At 39.1% G+C, this 16,327-nt stretch overlaps 1 protein-coding gene across 1 annotated transcript; it reads right to left on the bottom strand.

The window, feature by feature from the left end:
* Positions 1–4,021: 4,021 nt before the first annotated feature.
* On the bottom strand, positions 4,022–14,877 carry OSTC (oligosaccharyltransferase complex non-catalytic subunit). The gene is made up of 4 exons (XM_059924213.1): positions 14,654–14,877; positions 10,585–10,678; positions 8,705–8,902; positions 4,022–4,597 (listed from the first exon to the last, which is right to left on the bottom strand). The coding sequence occupies exons 1-4, from the start codon at positions 14,790–14,792 to the stop codon at positions 4,579–4,581; spliced, it is 450 nt and encodes a 149-aa protein (XP_059780196.1). The 5' UTR covers positions 14,793–14,877; the 3' UTR covers positions 4,022–4,578.
* Between the last annotated feature and the right edge of the window lie 1,450 nt (positions 14,878–16,327).

The following is a 16,327-nucleotide window of genomic DNA, read 5'->3' as shown; positions in this document are numbered from 1 at the left end:
GTATAACCTTGCATTAAATAAAACTACAGAGCGTGAAGGGAAGAAGAGCTAAAGACAAGTTCAGAGCTAACATTTCTGGAGCACCTAATACGTTCCAGAGGCTGTGCATTATCTCATTTAATTCTCGGAACTTCCCTATGAGGTAGGTATTGTTACCTTCATTTTACTTAGAGGAAAAAGGCTCAGAGAATCTAAGTAACTTGTCCATGAAGACACAGCTGGTAATTGGCAGCGCTGGAATATGACAGCAAATCTGATTGATCCCAAGTCTGAGCTCCTAATAACTCATGGTATCGTCCATCTAGATCCATAGTAACCATTGCTGAGACTCTGATATTAACATGGCTTATGAGAAGGATGTAGCCACCAAAATGGCTCTATCAATTTTAGTATGAGCACCCCAAGCGCAGTACATAATCTTTCGGGGAACTTATTTTTAAAGGAATATAGACAACTTAGAGTGCAGGGACAGAGGAGTGATCGTAAAGGAATCAGAACCAATGTATCTGAGGCTGAAAAACTAGAAATGATAAGCCTGAAAAAAATGGAAGCTCAGGAGAGGGTTTTACTATTTGAAATGCTTGGTGTCATTACGTAGTGCAGGTAGATATGTCTAAGTATAGACACGAGGACCTGAAACCAATGAACTAAAGAAAACAGAAAATAGCTTTCTAAAAGACAAAGAGGGAATTCCCTGGCAGTGCAGTGGTTAGGACTCAGCGCCTTCACTGCTGAGGGCATGGTTTGATCCCTGGTTGGGGAACTAAGATTCCACAAGCTGCGTGGCACAGCCAAATAATAATAATAGTAATAATAATAATAATAATAATAATAAATTTTTAGAAAAAGACCAAGACATATGAAGATGGAATGGGCTGCCTCTAGAGGTAGAAAGATTCTCATCACTAGCAGGTTCAACAGAAGTTAAAGGAAACCTCATCATAGGTAATGAAATTAGGATTTGAATTGTCTCACATACTTTGTAACAAATCATATGAACGTAATTCCACAAACTTGGCAACAACTGGCCTTTGGGTAATCTTGCGAAGAGAGCTGGACAACTGGTGCAGCAGGGCTGGGGGGTAGGGTAGGGAGGGGTGGCCAAAGGCACGGGAAGAGGAGGAGTTTCCATTCAAGGAGGTGCCCTTAAAAAATTATTGAGTCGAGGAAATTTCCTCTAGAGTTGCTGAAGCTGTCAAGTATAATGATCAAGATAGGTTGGCGGCCATGATTCCTGCTACTGTGAACTAGAGTAATAGAAAGCGGCCAGTTTCATAGAGAGGAGAGCATGAAGCAGACCCACAGAATGCATCAGAAGTAAACAGTGGGGTCCTTATAGCCCCATGTTCCCAATCCTGGTACTCCCAACGCTCAGCAACCCTGTCCTGAGTATCATGACACTCCAGCATCCGAATAATTTATCCTGTCTGCTTAAGACAGCTTGAGTGAGTTTCTCACTTGTAATTAAGAGTCTTAGTACATAAGAAAAACAAGTCAAAGAGATTTAGGGCAAAGTGTATTAGTACTTGAAACATTTAGGCAGATGAGTAGCCATTGTTTCAACAACAAATTAAAGGTTTCCCTCACACCGAGTCTGGGTTTAGGTGTTCCTCCCACGTGTTCCTATAGCAAAGAGAATTGGTCCGTTATCGTATATTCACTAAATTATAAATTCCACATGAACAGGGGTTGCGTTTTTCTTACCGATGTAACCCAACATCTGGCATTATGTCTTTTATAAATAAGTGTATACTTATTACTACCTTCAAAGACTGATCTGTGTCAGAAAATGGCAGTACAATGGAAACAATTGGTCTGCTTTGCAGAAGACCTGGATTGTATTTCAAGCTCTGTAACAAGTGAATCTCCATTTACTTACTAGCGAAGTGGGGAAATAACCTTTATTCCAGCTTTATACTTCAGGAATGTACTATTTACTAAGAACCTAAGTTACCTCACACTTCCCAATTCAAATAAACAACAATCAGAGTACAATCTTCCATTTTTAAGCAAGATATATAGGATTTCCTCTCATTTTAATCCTATGATATTTTCTTTATAAACCTGTGGTAAACAGAGATGTGCTGCTCAGATGCCCTTGATGGACTCGCTGCCTAGCTGCAATCAGAGGGGCTCGCTGACGGCCTCCAGTTGTTAGCTTTGTCAGGGTTCACCTCAGCTTTCTAGCCAAGATCATGCTCATCTCAAGATGGCACCAGGCCAAAGATCTGAAAAGGCAGTGAGCGGTACAAGGGTCTAGCCATTTCCACCCAACATGTTTCTGACAGGCATTCTTCCCTCTGGAGCTCCCCATTGGGCAGACAGCAACTCTGCCAGCTGCACATCACAGGATGACAGCTTCTCCGGGCTAATTGTGCATCCTCCCCTCTCACTGGAGTTCCTCTCCACGAAACCGTTTTGCACTTCTAACTCCACTGTAGCATCCACCTCCTGGAGAATTCTGTGATAAAATCAAAGACTAGCTTGTTTCTAATCTAGGCCGTTAAGTTACTCTCTCATTTATTTAACCGCTGCTGCTGTTAATAATGCTTCGCAGGCTTTCTATCAGGCTGTGACATTTTGGCTTAGTGTCCACAAAGCACTTTAAGTCTAGTACAAGGTATGATTTTTTTTCCTTCACATAAAACATTGCAATTTTACCAGCAAAATTATTTAAATACATTTCATTGTATCTAGTCAAGGTACTTTTATTTTACTATAAATACAAAAACCAAACCAAAGCAAAATAGTTGTGACATAGAAAAACACACCAAACTTTAACAGCACCATCTGGTGGTGCTTGACAGGAACTGCTCACTGCTCAATCATTCAGGGAAAGACCTCTTGAAACTGCAACACCTTTGTGTTATCTTCTGTCCATCTAGTGTAATTAAGGTTTTAAAATAAGGCCAAATAACGAAAAATATAACTAAAGTTAAATCAAGGCTTTAAAGCTGGTGAATACATACAGGTGTTGTGTTCCTTTTTCAGAGCTCTGGAGTATAGTAACCGCCTCTCCCCACATCTCTCATCACCATAGTACAGACTATTAACTTGCTTTTTGTTTGTGGTATTTATCAGTGTCTGAAATTTTATAAACATTTTATCTTTTGATAATTTGGCTTCCCTACAAGGACATAAGCTCTATGAGGACAGAGCCCTTATCTTACTCATCCCTATACTCCTCAGTGCTGCCTGGCATATAAAACTTTTTGAATAAATAAATCAATCTTGAGCTTCCCTGGTGGCGCAGTGGTTGAGAATCTGCCTGCTAATGCAGGGCAGACGGGTTCGAGCCCTGGTGTGGGAAGATCCCACGTGCCGCGGAGCAACTAGGCCCGTGAGCCACAACTACTGAGCCTGCGCGTCTGGAGCCTGTGCTCCGCAACAAGCGAGGCCGTGATAATGAGAGGCCCGCGCACCGTGACGAAGAGTGGTCCCCACCTGCCGCAACTAGAGAAAGCCCTCACACAGAAACGAAGACCCAACACAGCCATAAATTAATTAATTTAAAAAAAAAAGAAAAAAGAAATGAATCTTTTTAATTTAATGAACAGCTACATTTAGATCAGCCTTGGAATTACGAAAAAACCCCACCTGAGAGAAAATTTTACTGTAAACTTAGAGATCATGGGGTAAGAATTAAAGAGGCCCTAGAGAAGTGAAGTCCATGGCCAGTTAAGGGAGAACCAAAAGACCTGGCTAGAAGAAATTAGAGGAAGACCAGACTGGTCTACAGATGTTTTTATGTGCTCAAACCTGTGTTAATTACTGCAAATGAATGCCTGAAGGGAAATGTCATCTAACACAATCACATTTAAAACAACACTGACATAAATGTACAGCCTGTGCTTGAATATTTATAGGGATACGGAGTTGCTACCTCACAAGGCATCCTGCCAACTACACTTGGAGACTTCAGGCTACCAACAGTAGCTTAAGACAGTCACAAGATGGGACTGGATAATTATAGACCAAAGATTAATACAACCAGTTAATCAAAAAACAAATTAAAAAGGTGTTAATTAGAAAAATTATTTATTTCTGCTCCTTTCATACATCTTATTGTTCAGGAAACAGTCTTACATACATATCTGAAATGATGCACTGTCACACACTCTGTTTAAAGGCAAAGCACCACAGGTAAAGCTGATCAGTTGTCCAGAGTTCTCAGCTTATGGGATCTCACTTCCTGATTTCACATTAATTTCTGAAGGTCAGAAGTGTCATCTCCAAAAAATGTTAAGGGGTTTGTAAAAAATAATCACTTTATTCAATATTATAGTTGTAGAAATGAAGTATATTTTCTTTAAGAAATAAAAAAAAGAAGAAAATGCCACTTAACATCGTTGGTATGTCAGTATAGGCCAGCAGGAAAAAATACTGATAAGCTTGTCTCTGATACCAAGAAGACATTCTAGTCCAAGCTATAATACATTTCCTATGTTTTCACTAGATGTTTCTTTTCTGCTGCTTTTCATCCTTTTCCATATTTCATATCAGAGGACTGGTACAGCCTTTAAAACTTCATTAACAGGAGCAAATTCAGTATCCACCGATTTCTTCTCAGAAGGCACTCTAACCCATCAGATAGCCCCTGTAAAAATAAAATTTATAAACACAAAAAGTGAAAAGGAAGCAACATTTCAAAGTGTCCCAAACAAATTTTATGATGAATCAAATGACAATGTGAAAATATAATTGTGTGATTCCTCATTATGGTTCTTATTTCAAATCTTGCCCCCCAATAAATACAATACTGGGTCTGGGTTCCATTATCCTTCTCCCTCAAAGGACAAAGTTACAAACCAATATGCTAAACAACAGAGGATGAGAAAAAAAAAAGTAAAGAGAAAAAAATGTTATGTAAAAGTCAAAGAAAGAGCCAGAATCAATTTCCTTTGGACTCTCACAATTGCAACAAACATCACAAACCTTTTTATGGAAAGAAGCTGGTTTAGATTTCCTGCAAACCCTAATATTACCAAAGGAGAAAGCAGGAGGACCAGGAGCTGTTCACGCCTGGGAGGCGAGCCCTCGTACCCCCTGGAAGCAGTGTGCAGAAGCGTCTGCCCTGCACCTGTTTCTTTAGGAAATGACTTGATGGCAGGCAGGGGGCATTAGCTATAGCTGCTGAACAAGTCAAACTTCACACTGTTCAAATAGGAAATCCTTTTACTAAATGTACAAGTTGGGCCCTGAAATCCCCTTTAAATTGAAGTATTAAAAGTCTGCTTTATAAAGTTCCAAACTTTTTCTTTTGCAATAAATCCTTGCAACCTCTTATTTAGGAGCTGCAGGATCAAGGAAAAAAATAGAAAGATTGTGTAAAACTATCCACATTAAGAAAGGGTTGAATACACCCTGTCCCCGCTGATGCCTTTAGAACTTCTCTCCTTTTGATCCTGCCTCTAACACGACTGGGTAAGCCTAACACGAATGGGCAAACGTCACTCAGTTTCCTCATCTATAAAATGGAGTTATGTCAAAGGATTTTAAGGATTATATAAGAGAATCTACTAATACAGTAACTGCTATTCATGGTAATAAGCACTTGACAAACATTAGCTATTATTAGTTCAGTGTCTCAAATTTCTTCATCTTTAACGTGGGGACAAAAAACTTCAAAGGGTTGCCTGACACAGAGTAGACACTCAAGAATTTCCTCCCTTCCAGCTCCTGGACTCAACTGACTCCCTTGGGTCTTGGGTCTACATGTAGCCAATGTGATCTCCTTAGAACTCATCTACCCCTTTCCTTCTGCTCTATCAGCCTGGCCAATCCACACTCTGGGTACAGAGAGAACTTTCACCTCACACAACCACTGTCACAACTCTGAGACAACCAATACTTCTCCCTTCCACTTCTCCCCCCAAAATTGAATAAAAAATTAAAAGTCTCTTAGTGTATATATCGACTTTGAAGACTGCCTCATAAATTTGCTACTGTAATGCCTGATACTTCACAAAAGGCATACTTTAAGACCTAAGCTTCACAAGCAAAGAATCTGAAAAAGAATAGACATATATAACTGAATCACTTTACACCTGTACACCTGAAACTAATACAACATTGTAAGTCAACTATATTCCAATACAGAATAAAAATGTTTTTAAAAAGATTAAACCTACAAAAAAATAAAATAAAATCTTTGTCAGATAATTCTAACAGCAAGAACAAAAAAAGACCTAAGCTTCACAAGAAAAAAAAGTTCAAGATTTTAAGAAAGTGTCCACTAATATTTGCACCAGTGGAAATTACTCAACAGCTGGCTCACACTATGAAACAAAAGTACTGAGGACTCTTTAGAGACAGCTGCCTGTCATCTGCGTATACTGATAGGTGAACATGCACTTTTGGACACATATCTCTTGATACAGTTATATGTTGTGCTTCCTTGTAATTAGTATATGACCTATGTTTATGCATCAAATAAAGCCACGTTTTAATATGCAAAATTATATCAGTAGAGAATACATTAGGTCTTTTAAAAAGCATAAATCAGAAAATATAAAGCTAGTAATACCATTTCACTGCTATTGTTTTCTCCTTTTTAAAGGTACCTCTTGTTAAAGGTGATATCAGATTCTTTGTGAGCATGCAACCCTGGAAGTTATCATGAAGCATCTTATAGCATAGCCAACCTTTATCTCAGATGTTAGCAACTTATTTGATCTGAAAAAACTCATGGTTACTGATGTTTTTTACTTTTTGTTGTTGCTGCTGTCCCATTTATTATATATCAAACTGCTTATATATGATGGGTCCTCAAAGAGAATGTATGCGCAAGAAGACACATCCCTTTCTTGCTGGTGGTACTAACCACGCCCCTATCATGTGCAATATGCAGGCTCACAGACCTGACTCATCATCTCTTTTGGGGCCTGCAAATATTCCAGAAAATGCAACACTGTTGCTTCCCTTATTTTCCCAAACTGTCCATTGTTTCTCCCCACTCCACACTCAAGGTACCAGGCATTAGGAGCTGTAGATGAGAAATCACATCAAAGAGGGGATCATAAAGTCCTTCCTCTTAAAAATTTAAATCTTAGATTTAGCTGCACAGCAAGTTACAGAAAGCAGCAATTTTCTATTTAGGCTATTGTTCTGCTTTGACTATATCTAAATATAATTTACACCCAAAACCCAGAGAGTATACTCTATTTCTTATTTCCTATTGTTATCTTAGTCAACAATCTTGGAAACTGGCCTATAGAATGTGGAGAAGACAAATGTTTACATAAATAATTGCAAATGTAAGACAGAAGCAATCCAGAGAATTAAACACTTTTCAAAACCTTTTTGTAAGTAGTAGATAGCTCTGTTATCCTAAAAGTCAAATGCTCAAGCTAAAAGAAAAACACACAGCCTAAGGAGAAGACCTAAAACCTTAAGGAAGAATGGGAAGCTTAAGCAGAATGAGAACAAATCTGGTGCAATGGACAAAACCAGCTCACTGCTTCTGTTCTGCTCTATGCCTCCAAAGGTTCTTTCTGTTTTCATTATTAATTTTTAATAGCCTCTTTATCCTCTCTGGGAGCCTCCTCTTTTCCTGTTTTGCTATGAAAAACTTCAGACTCTTCTATTGGTATACGTCTGGCAACAAGGGTAGAACAAAGAGGAACAAAAAGAGGAGGCTGGAGTCCCTGTCCTCGTACAATTTAACAAATGTCCCCAGTTCTTCCCAGGACAAAAAATAAGAGCCATTGGCAGTCTGATGGAGCCACATGGCCACACAGATATTCAGCTGACAAAGAGCACTGCTCTCTTGTCCCACACTGCAGGGTTAAGATGGGAACATGAGTGCAGGAGAAGTATTTGTGACTTTCCAGAAAGTCTGTCCATTCTACCCCAGATGTGTTATAGATACGGACAGGTTAAGCCACAGAACAAGTGAACTTGTGTAATTCAAACACATTCCTATTTTCCCTTTTACTGTCTCATAATAAAATCAGAAAATATCAGTTTTAGGAAATCAGTATAGCTGACACTTGATGTTTAACAAATTCCCTAAAAAATGAATTTTCTAAGAGCTAATCTTGGTATGATATGTTTGCCCAAAGTTCCTGTAGTTACTGATGTATCCATAGGTGAAATCAGAATATAGGGAAATGTGATCAGACTCATCTACATTTAAAATGAAAGATCTCAAACAGAATTATAAAAGTTGCCATAAAACCAATTTATTTTTGTTCTAAAGATGGTGTTCGTTTTCTGAATCAAAATAATCTAATATATATATATGAAATCCTTTCCCCATCTTTTTGGAGAGGCAGTAACTCTCCTTTCCTGTCCAATGCTTAGTGGGTTTTCCTCATATCACTATTCAAAGAGCAACAGCAATTAATGGCTCAAAAGTATTCCTTACTGTTATTATTACTATGGGAATTCCATATGTTACAGATTAACCAAAAAGCCCTTTAGAGAAATGTCTCCAGTCAGTGGTCACTGATGCTACAGCAAAATAACGGGATTTTCTCATGAACATGTATGGAGATAACAGTCAGGAAGACCTATTCGTCTCAATTTTGCTACTAACTATAGCTATAACCTTGAGCAAGTCACAAATTTCTCTGGTTCTCGAAATTTTCATCTGTTTAAATGAGGGTTAAATTAAATCTCCTATGATTTTATGTGATCCAGGTAATTATTTTACCAGTTTGCAAGTTAAGTTGCTGATTACACAAAGTACTTAATAACTTACGGCAGTTTCATTCTCATGAATACTCTAGCCATGAAAAAACTCAATAGGACACAGACGAATCCAATGAATAAAAGGAGAAATCTATTGAGCTTGGGAATGTTTGGTGCATTGGATCGGTCCAGGATTATGAAACCTAAACCTCCCATTGTAAACAGGAAGCTGGATGCGAGTCCTTCCATAATATATTGTCCATTTACTCTGAAAAAGAAAGACCAGAGCAAACAATAAATGAAAATTCCCGGAAAAATAAAAAACTTTTTCCTTAGACTGAAATTCCTATTTCTGCTAAAACATTTTTGTGCTTATTTTTTATTATTACCTTTACAACTATTTTACCATATTTCTGGCTATTCATTTCAATAAATATTTATTGAGAGCCTATTATGTATCAAGCACTATTTAGGTTCTGGGGACACAACAATGAACAAAACAGACACAAACCTTTGTCTTCATGGAGCTTAAGCTCAAAAAAAGCTTTCAAACTTCAACTAACACAACTGCCTATGTAAAATCAATACTCATACATATACATCTTTTTTTTTTTTTGGCCACGCCGCACAGCTTGTGGGATTTTCATTCCCGACCAGGGATTGAACCTGGGCCCTCAGCAGTGAGAGCACAAAGTCCTAACAAATGGACCACCAGGGAATTCCCAATACTCATATATTTTAATTATTATCTTAAAAAGCCAACTAATATATGTACATGAACCCTTTACCCAGAACTTTAGTTTTTGAAAATTATGTTATTTAAATTTCTACTATCAATTTCAAATTAATTTTGAATTGGTTAATGTTTCCTGAGTTTTAATAATTAATAAATCTCTTGTTTCAAAGTGAACTTTTTAAAAGCAAGCAAGTTCTTAACTAAGGCTTCATGAACCCCACAAAGATGTCCAGCAATCTATAAACCCTTAAATTTTTGTATATACACGTATCTGATTTTTCTAGGGATGAAGACCTTTCAAATTCTGAGAGCTCATGGACCCCAAAAGGCAAATTTCTCTGTTAAAGATATGATTTATACATAGGCACATATAAAGAAGGTATATATATTTTTGCTAAACTAATTGTTTTAATTGAAAACGCAATACATGCAGCAGTTTCAAAATTCAAACTCAGATGACGAGACAGTGAAACGTCTCCTTGCCATCAAGATCTCCTGTCATCCAGATCCCCTCCACAGAGAATCACAGTAATCTTTCCAGGAATATTCTATGCATGGAATACCACTAAACTAAGTGTAAATACAAACATATAGCTATGTTTAGGTAGACAGTTACCAAGTGGATTGTATAAGGCAATACAACAAGCACTGCTCAGGTGAAACAAACCACGCTGTTTTGGTGTTCATTGCCTACATGGAACTCCCAAGTCTCAAAAATTATTTTTTCTATGTAATATAGTATATCCAGGGGTCCACAGATTTTTTCTTAAATGACCAGATTGTATATATCTTAGGCTTGCCGGCCATATGGCTTGTATCACACTTAACACAGTAGCTTGAAAGCAGCCATAGATAGTACAGAAACAAATGGGTGTGCCTAATTCCAATAAAGCTTTACTTACAAATAAACAGGTACCTGTGGTTTGCTGACCCCAGAACAGCCTATAAATGAATTTTAAACTGATACCCTCCTTTAAATAAGTGATCATGTCAATCATTGTGAAATATTTTATTTCCTAATAAGTGAATACATAAATAATATACTTCTACTCTTTTTCTTGTCCACTTCCTGCAATCTCTGAATTTAGCATTTTAAAACAGCTATTGTCTAAATACAGATGCACCCAATAGGTTGCACTGTATTTTTAAATAAGCAGGCATGTCTCAGCAATCTTCCTTCCCACCACCAAATCATTCAAAATGATATCTTTTACCTGTAGGCCAAGAAAGCTACTGGTCTCTGATGCCCATGTTCGTCAGTCATGGAGCCGACACTTGGAGGTTCAACGATAACATCATAAATGATTCCTAAATGAAAGACAACAACATAGATTAGATCAGATTCCTAATTTTAAAATAGATTTAGAGTTTTTATCTGTCTCTAAAGGTTCATTTATATTTCAACAGGACTGCTTTGATGTATTATTATAATCAAATGAGGCCCAGCTTACCTCCTAAACTTCAGATAAACCAGAATTTATCTTCAGAAATTCAACTCAGTATTTTAAAATGACTTGCAAAACATAAAAGAAATTCATTCAGTATTGTTTCAAACTCAAGAATGACTCCACAATAAAGCAGGTTTAACATTAAAGGCTATTTTTAGTTCAAGAAAATGTTCCAAATATACTTGGATTTGTTTCTTTAAATTAAGAGGTAACTAGAGAAACTTTCTTGCTTAAAAGTAAAATGAGACGTTTTAAAATCACACCATTAGGCAGACTGGCAATACTAGAGATTCACAATCATTAATGTTAATATCCATCATTATGTCATAATGTCATCATGATCATTTACGCTAAAGTCCATCAACACTGTTTCTCAAATCTCCCACTGTCAACGTCTCCTCTTTATCTTCACTGTTTCCCATCATCCCCACCTCCAGCTTTTCTTAAGCACAGCAAGGCTGTCTCCCTCACCTTTGACTAACAAAACGATCACTTGGGAATTCCCTAACTCACCCCCGCCCCCCCAAACCAAATCTACAAACTGGAACCTGCATCCATCCTCACCTCCGGAATTCCCTCCAGCTACAACAGAGGAAGAGTCCCTCCTCCTATCACCATGGGATCCCTTTTGCAATAATAAGGACTCCGTCCCCCATTTCAGAGACTTTGTTCCATGGGCTACCTCTTCTCTTTCCTGTATTTTCAACCTCTTGTTCCCTACATCAACTTTCCCTTGACACCAGATCCTCCTAGTTAACATTCTACTTCTATGCTTCCTTTTTGAAAGGGGGCCAGGCTTCCTTCTGGAGGAAAAAAAAAAAAAAAAAAGGTTAACTCTGTCTCCACTTCCTCACTTATCCTTCATTTTTCAGCTCACTCCAATCTGGCTTCTGCCACCACTGATATTGCTCTTGCTCAGGTGGCTAATGGCCTCCATGTTGTCAAATTCAAAGGACACTTTTCAGTTCTCATATTAGGAGGTCTAGCAGTGCTTGATACAGTTTACTAAATCCATTTTCTTGGGGTAAAAAGATGGCTTCTCATGGTCCGTGACACTCCTGTCCGTGTTTTCTTGCTACCTCTCTAGCTGAGCCTCCTCTGCTATAAAACCACTAAACGTTCGGAGTTCCTTAGGGCTCCATCCACTATCCTCTTCTTTGTCTACCTTCTCTCTCCAACTGAACTTATCCCTTCCCAGGGCTTTACTATGCTAATGATTCTCAATGTGCCAACACCTACCGGATCACGTTAGCACTATTAAAATTAGATGTAAGCTCCCTAAGAATAGAAACTCTATGTTCTTCAATATCTGGCTTACGGGAGGAGTTCAGAAAACATTTGTTATTGACTAATTTCAACACAAACCTCTTTTCTCAGTTCTAGACTCCTATCTGCAAACTTGACAGATCCAACTAATTATATTTGGTTATGTCCAACTATTATATATGCCAAAGTGACCTCTGGGTTCACCATTCCCAACCAAAAAAACTTCATTTCTTTAGTCTCAGAAAATGACATTGGGCTTCCCTGGTGGCGCAGTGGTTGAGAATCTGCCTGCCAATGCAGGGGACACGGGTTCGAGCCCTGGTCTGGGAAGATCCCACATGCCGCGGAGCAACTGGGCCCGTGAGCCACAATTACTGAGCCTGCGCGTCTGGAGCCTGTGCTCTGCAACAAGAGAGGCCACTATAGTGAGAGGCCCGCGCACCGCGATGAAGAGTGGCCCCCACTTGCCACAACTAGAGAAAGCCCTCGCACAGAAACAAAGACCCAACATAGCCATAAGTAAATAAATAAATAAATTTAAAAAAAAAATTTAAAAAAAAAGAAAATGACATTTCCACCTACTTGGTGCTCAAACTAGACACCAGGAAAATTCCTTCACATGTCATTCTCCCCCCACATCCAATCAATCATCAAGATCCACTGAATCTACTTCCAAAATATCTTTCATTATACATTCCTCCATCTCTAGTGTCACCAACCTTGTCTACTCTAAGTCAACTACAAAACCCACCTAATTGGTCTCTCAGTCCCGCATTTGTCCATACTTTTCCCTCTGCCTAGATACCCTTTCCATCAATCTTTCAAATTCTGGCTAACATGTCATTTCCTCAGAAACCACATTTTAATGTAAATGATGTTCCTAACTCTGATTGTTTTCGCATAATCTCTTGTTCTTTTCCTTCAATGAACTCATGGCAATTTGCAGTGGAAAAAATAACGTAATGGAGAAAGATTTATGTGATATTTAACGTATCTCAACCAATGACATTATAAGCTTCAGGAGGGCAGGGCCCTTATCTGTTTCATTCATTGTTGCCTCCAGTACCTAATGCCTGGAACTTAACAGGAACTCAATACATTATTTGATGAATATTTCTCAGCAATAAATATTGTTTATTTATAAAGGTACACTCAGTTTCTAGAAGACTCCTTTCCAGTGGCAAAACCGATTCCTTGTATGAGACAGCTCATGGCCTTGGCCACTAAAAGGTGTCCTTTCACTTTCCCCCAGAAATCAGGGCAAAGAATCTCCCCATTACAAACATAGATGGAAAAAGTGGCCAGAATGAAAACTGTGAGGCTCCCAGCATAGGCCCTGGCTCCAAGGGAGGTAAGGGTTACAGGAAAGATTTCTAGCAGATGAAGACTTACTAAAAAAAAAAAAAAATGCCACATGCATTTTAAATTTTGTTTATTCAATCCAGCACCTATTAATGTGCTGAGCAAATGTGAATGCTAATGCAATGCTAGGACAGTATCTTACCAACATAAAAAATATTTTAAACGTAATTTATTTAAATGAACATAAGTTAACTGTCACTATTCTAGATTTGGGAGGAGGGTAAATCCAAAGGTTCATCCTAGAACTAAGCCTGCATAATTTCAGATACTTCCCTCTTCAGCGCCAACTATTCTCACATCTATGAAAATGAAGATGTCTGACTATTCCCTTCAAAATAGAACCAGCTGCTCTTGCTGTCCCTAATCTGTGGAGCTTTAGTTTTATCATTTCCAAATCAAGTACCCCACTTCCCAAAATCTAAAAGTGCAGTAGCAGTGTTGAGTAAATCATGGAACTGCGGCTTGAAAGGGTGGTAGCTATGAAAAGACTGTAGCCGGATTGCCAACTCACCACTATACAAAGCGACGCCCCTTTTGCAAAGGACAGGATAAAATGATAATGCAGTGTTGTTCAACGGTAATGCTATTTTCCTTATTCTTTACATTTTCAACTTCCGCTCTCTCAAATACGCGATACCTTCTGCAAATCTATCTCCAATCTCAAATATTTATCAAAACTGTGGTTTCGAAAGATTACATTCATATTTACTGTTGATCGGGGCAAAAGCAACACCGAACCCTTAGGTTTGAGCTAACAAACCTAAAGGCTGTCAAATCTCTTCCAAAGTTCCAGGGACCGTAGACAAAGAGAAGGTAAAAGTCCCAACCCTCCTGACCAACCGTGGAAGTAGAATGGGCCAAAAGAGATTTTCCCAGGGCCTTTGTCAAATAACTCACGGCATGCAATAAAAAGAGCCACAATCTAGGCTTGAAAAATATATTATTCGGCTCGGACCGCCTGGCTAAGAGGTCAGGAGACGGAAGGCAATGGGAGCGAGAAAGGAGTCCCCTCAAGATACAGAACCGGGCGTGAGGGCAAATAAACCTTTGGGCCGTTAATACTCGGGACCCCAGAGTTTCCCTCCACCCTCGGAAAAGATCGAGAGGAGAGCGATGCTTTCCCGGGCTGAGAGCGGAACACACGCGCCCCCGCGGCGGGCCGGCTCCCCGCGCCTCAGCGCCCCTCGGGCCCCAGGCAGGCCGTTACCTCCGGTGATGAGGAAGTAAGACACCACCACCAGAGCGTACACCGTCATGGCCGACGGCATATGCACCCAGGGCGGCTTCTTCAGCTTCAGGTTGGGACATTCGAGCACTAAGAACGGGACTCGATACAAACTCTCCATGTTGGTGGCGGCAGGGGCAGCGGTCGGCCGCCAATCCCACACGCCCCCCGGGAACAGGCCCGCCCGCTCTTCCCCCGGCGCGTGCGCGGGGAAGGGAACGGCAGGTCCGCAACGCTCGGAGGCAGTGTTTACACCCATGGAAGAAAAGAAGAAACTATAAAAACGGATAAGTGACGTGACTTAAAAGTATGTATTATTGAGTCTTGTGAAGCATAAATTTGAGTAAGAAGCTCAGTTATAGCCAATGAATAAACAGGTGATTTCTGTACCTTCAAGGACCTGCAGGCCTTCAGACGTGGCCAAGCCGGAGCAGCAGAAGGACCAGGATCGATCTGAGCCCCTCCCACTTGCTGATGCTGGGGATTTGGAAGCTGATTGGACGCAGGACGCTGTAAGTTCCCAGAGCCAGAGGATGAATGGGGACATTTGGAAAGCTCTGCCTTTTTTACTAGCAGGTTTTTCAAGAGCTTGAGAAAGTCCTACGTTGCTGAGCTTTTACTTCCTGATGTAGCAGTGGTGGCAGTAGTAATAATTGTTACTAATAATTGTTAAATTAATGTATTATAAAATTAAAAATACATATCTAGTTTAGATCTATCGCAAAGGTCAAGAGGACGTCTCCACAGGATGTCTAAAGCGGATACCTTGACGTGACCAAAATACTATTTTAAATAACCAGTGTCCTCTGCTATTTTCGCAAATGCTAAAATCTTTCAGGCCGAAAATCTTGAAATCGTCCTGATTTCTCTCTTTTTTAAACCTCCGTATCCAAATTATTAGCAGATCTTTTTGGTTGTACTATCAAAAATATCTTTAATTTATCCACTTTTCTCCATTCCATATTTACCACCCTAGTGGAAGCCACCATCATCTCTTGCCTGGGCTATGTTTACAATCCAAGTGGATGAAAATATTTGATGGAGAATTTGTCTTTGGGATGGACTAGATGGCCTAAAAAGTTTTTTTTGTTTGTTTAGTTTTTGTTTTTTATATACTCTCTTAAGATACTGCTAATACCTATTTTCTTTTGGAATAAGAGTTCGAAGTGACATTATATAAATCCAGGAGAGACTGATACCTTTATAATTGAGCCAATATTTTTATGGGTTTTTTTGTTACTGAGCTCATGGTGTTTTACAGGATGGCATGCATTGGTTCTTCACTTTGGTGACTCGATTACTGAGAAATTGTTTAAATACCACAGTAGTAAAAATATTTATAAAACATTGCAGCATCTAACTCTAAATACAGATGAGGCTTGCTGCTCTTATTGTTTAATAGTGAGAGTCTCCCCCTGAGTCTTACTCAGTGTGTATTAAGGGAGGGATGTTAATCTTAGATTATGAGAGGGTCACTAATAACACCAGTAATAAAGGGTGTTTACACCAGAGCCAGCATTTACACATAGGAAGTTTTTCTGGGGACTATAAAGCAGAATGTTTCTGAAATTCCCATAGTTATATAAACAAGGAAAACTTTGGAACAATTAAAAATATGTTGCCTTGAGAAAATAAGGAAAAACATAGAAATTAAAA

This window comes from Balaenoptera ricei, chromosome 5 (genome assembly GCF_028023285.1).
Source record: "Balaenoptera ricei isolate mBalRic1 chromosome 5, mBalRic1.hap2, whole genome shotgun sequence".
Taxonomy (NCBI): domain Eukaryota; kingdom Metazoa; phylum Chordata; class Mammalia; order Artiodactyla; family Balaenopteridae; genus Balaenoptera; species Balaenoptera ricei.
This window is presented reverse-complemented; position numbering and strand designations above follow the sequence as displayed.